A 1,138-nucleotide genomic window follows, 5' to 3' on the forward strand; every position below is an offset into this window, starting at 1 on the left:
GGTCAAGCAGCCTGCATAAGGGATCCCTCTGCGTCCTGACACGTGCTTGGCCAGCATCTTGGGGACGGTGGTGGAGGTGAAACAAATGTCCATGAAGGCCAGGTTGGCCAGGAAGAAGTACATGGGCGTGTGGAGACGGGCGTCCGTGCCGATGGCCAGGATGATGAGCAGGTTTCCCATCCCGGTCACCAAGTACATGCTCATGAAAACGACAAAAAGCAGCTGCTGCTGTTTAGGGTCCTCTGAGAATCCCAAGAGCAAGAACTCGGAGACCTGGGTGAGGTTCACTTCTTCCATGGTTACCGTTCTGTATTGATCAGAAAGACCACCAGTGTTCAGACAAAGGTAATAAAATGAATATGTTGGGACCAGCAGTTGGTGTAATGGCTATATCACTGGACTCCCATGTAGTAGACCGCGATTTGAGTCCTGGACCCGGTGGCTTAAACTTACACCGGGTGTGTGTGCGTGCATGATCAAGATCCCAAGAGAATGGAGGAGAAGGGACTGTGGCATGGCCATCCCCCCTGGGGTGTGATTTCTCACTTTCTGTATCTCTGTCTCTCTACCTTTCTGTATCTCTGTCTCCCTCTGTGTTTCTGGTGAGCCCACGCACCTTATACAAAAAAAAAAAAAACTCAAAAAAAAAAAGCACCATGACTTTTCCAACAACCCAATATTGGGTGGTTAGAGAAATCAAGATGTATTTTTTCTATGAAGAAAGGCACCATGACTGTTCCAACCACCCAATAGCTAGACAGATAATAGAAATGACACACGGGTAGGTGATAGGTAGACAGACTGATGGATGGCTGACAGACAGATGACAGTAATAATGGGTAGATGATAATAATAATAGACAGATGATAGTAATAATAGATGACAGATGACAGCTGGATAGATAATCGGTAGGACACATTGTTGACAGAGATATGGATAGATTATAGACAGATGATAGTAATAATAGACAGATGATAGCTAGATAGATAATAGGTAGGACACACAGATGACAGAGAGATGGATAGATAATAGACAGATGATAGTAATAACAGACAGATGATAGCTAGATAGATAATAGGTGGGACACACAGATGACAGAGAGATGGATGGATGATAGACAGATGATAGTAATAATAGA

The 1,138-nt window shown here is 44.5% G+C and overlaps 1 protein-coding gene across 1 annotated transcript in view; it reads right to left on the reverse strand.

The window, feature by feature from the left end:
• LOC102492106 (olfactory receptor 1361-like) overlaps positions 1–297 on the reverse strand; it is a 925-nt gene extending 628 nt beyond the window's left edge. Inside the window, 1 exon segment of the mRNA XM_027771312.1 lies at positions 2–297. Coding sequence (XP_027627113.1) covers positions 2–297 — 296 coding nt within the window.
• Positions 298–1,138: the final 841 nt, after the last annotated feature.

This window comes from Tupaia chinensis, unplaced genomic scaffold (genome assembly GCF_000334495.1).
Source record: "Tupaia chinensis unplaced genomic scaffold, TupChi_1.0 Scaffold000201_2, whole genome shotgun sequence".
In the NCBI taxonomy this organism is placed as follows: domain Eukaryota; kingdom Metazoa; phylum Chordata; class Mammalia; order Scandentia; family Tupaiidae; genus Tupaia; species Tupaia belangeri.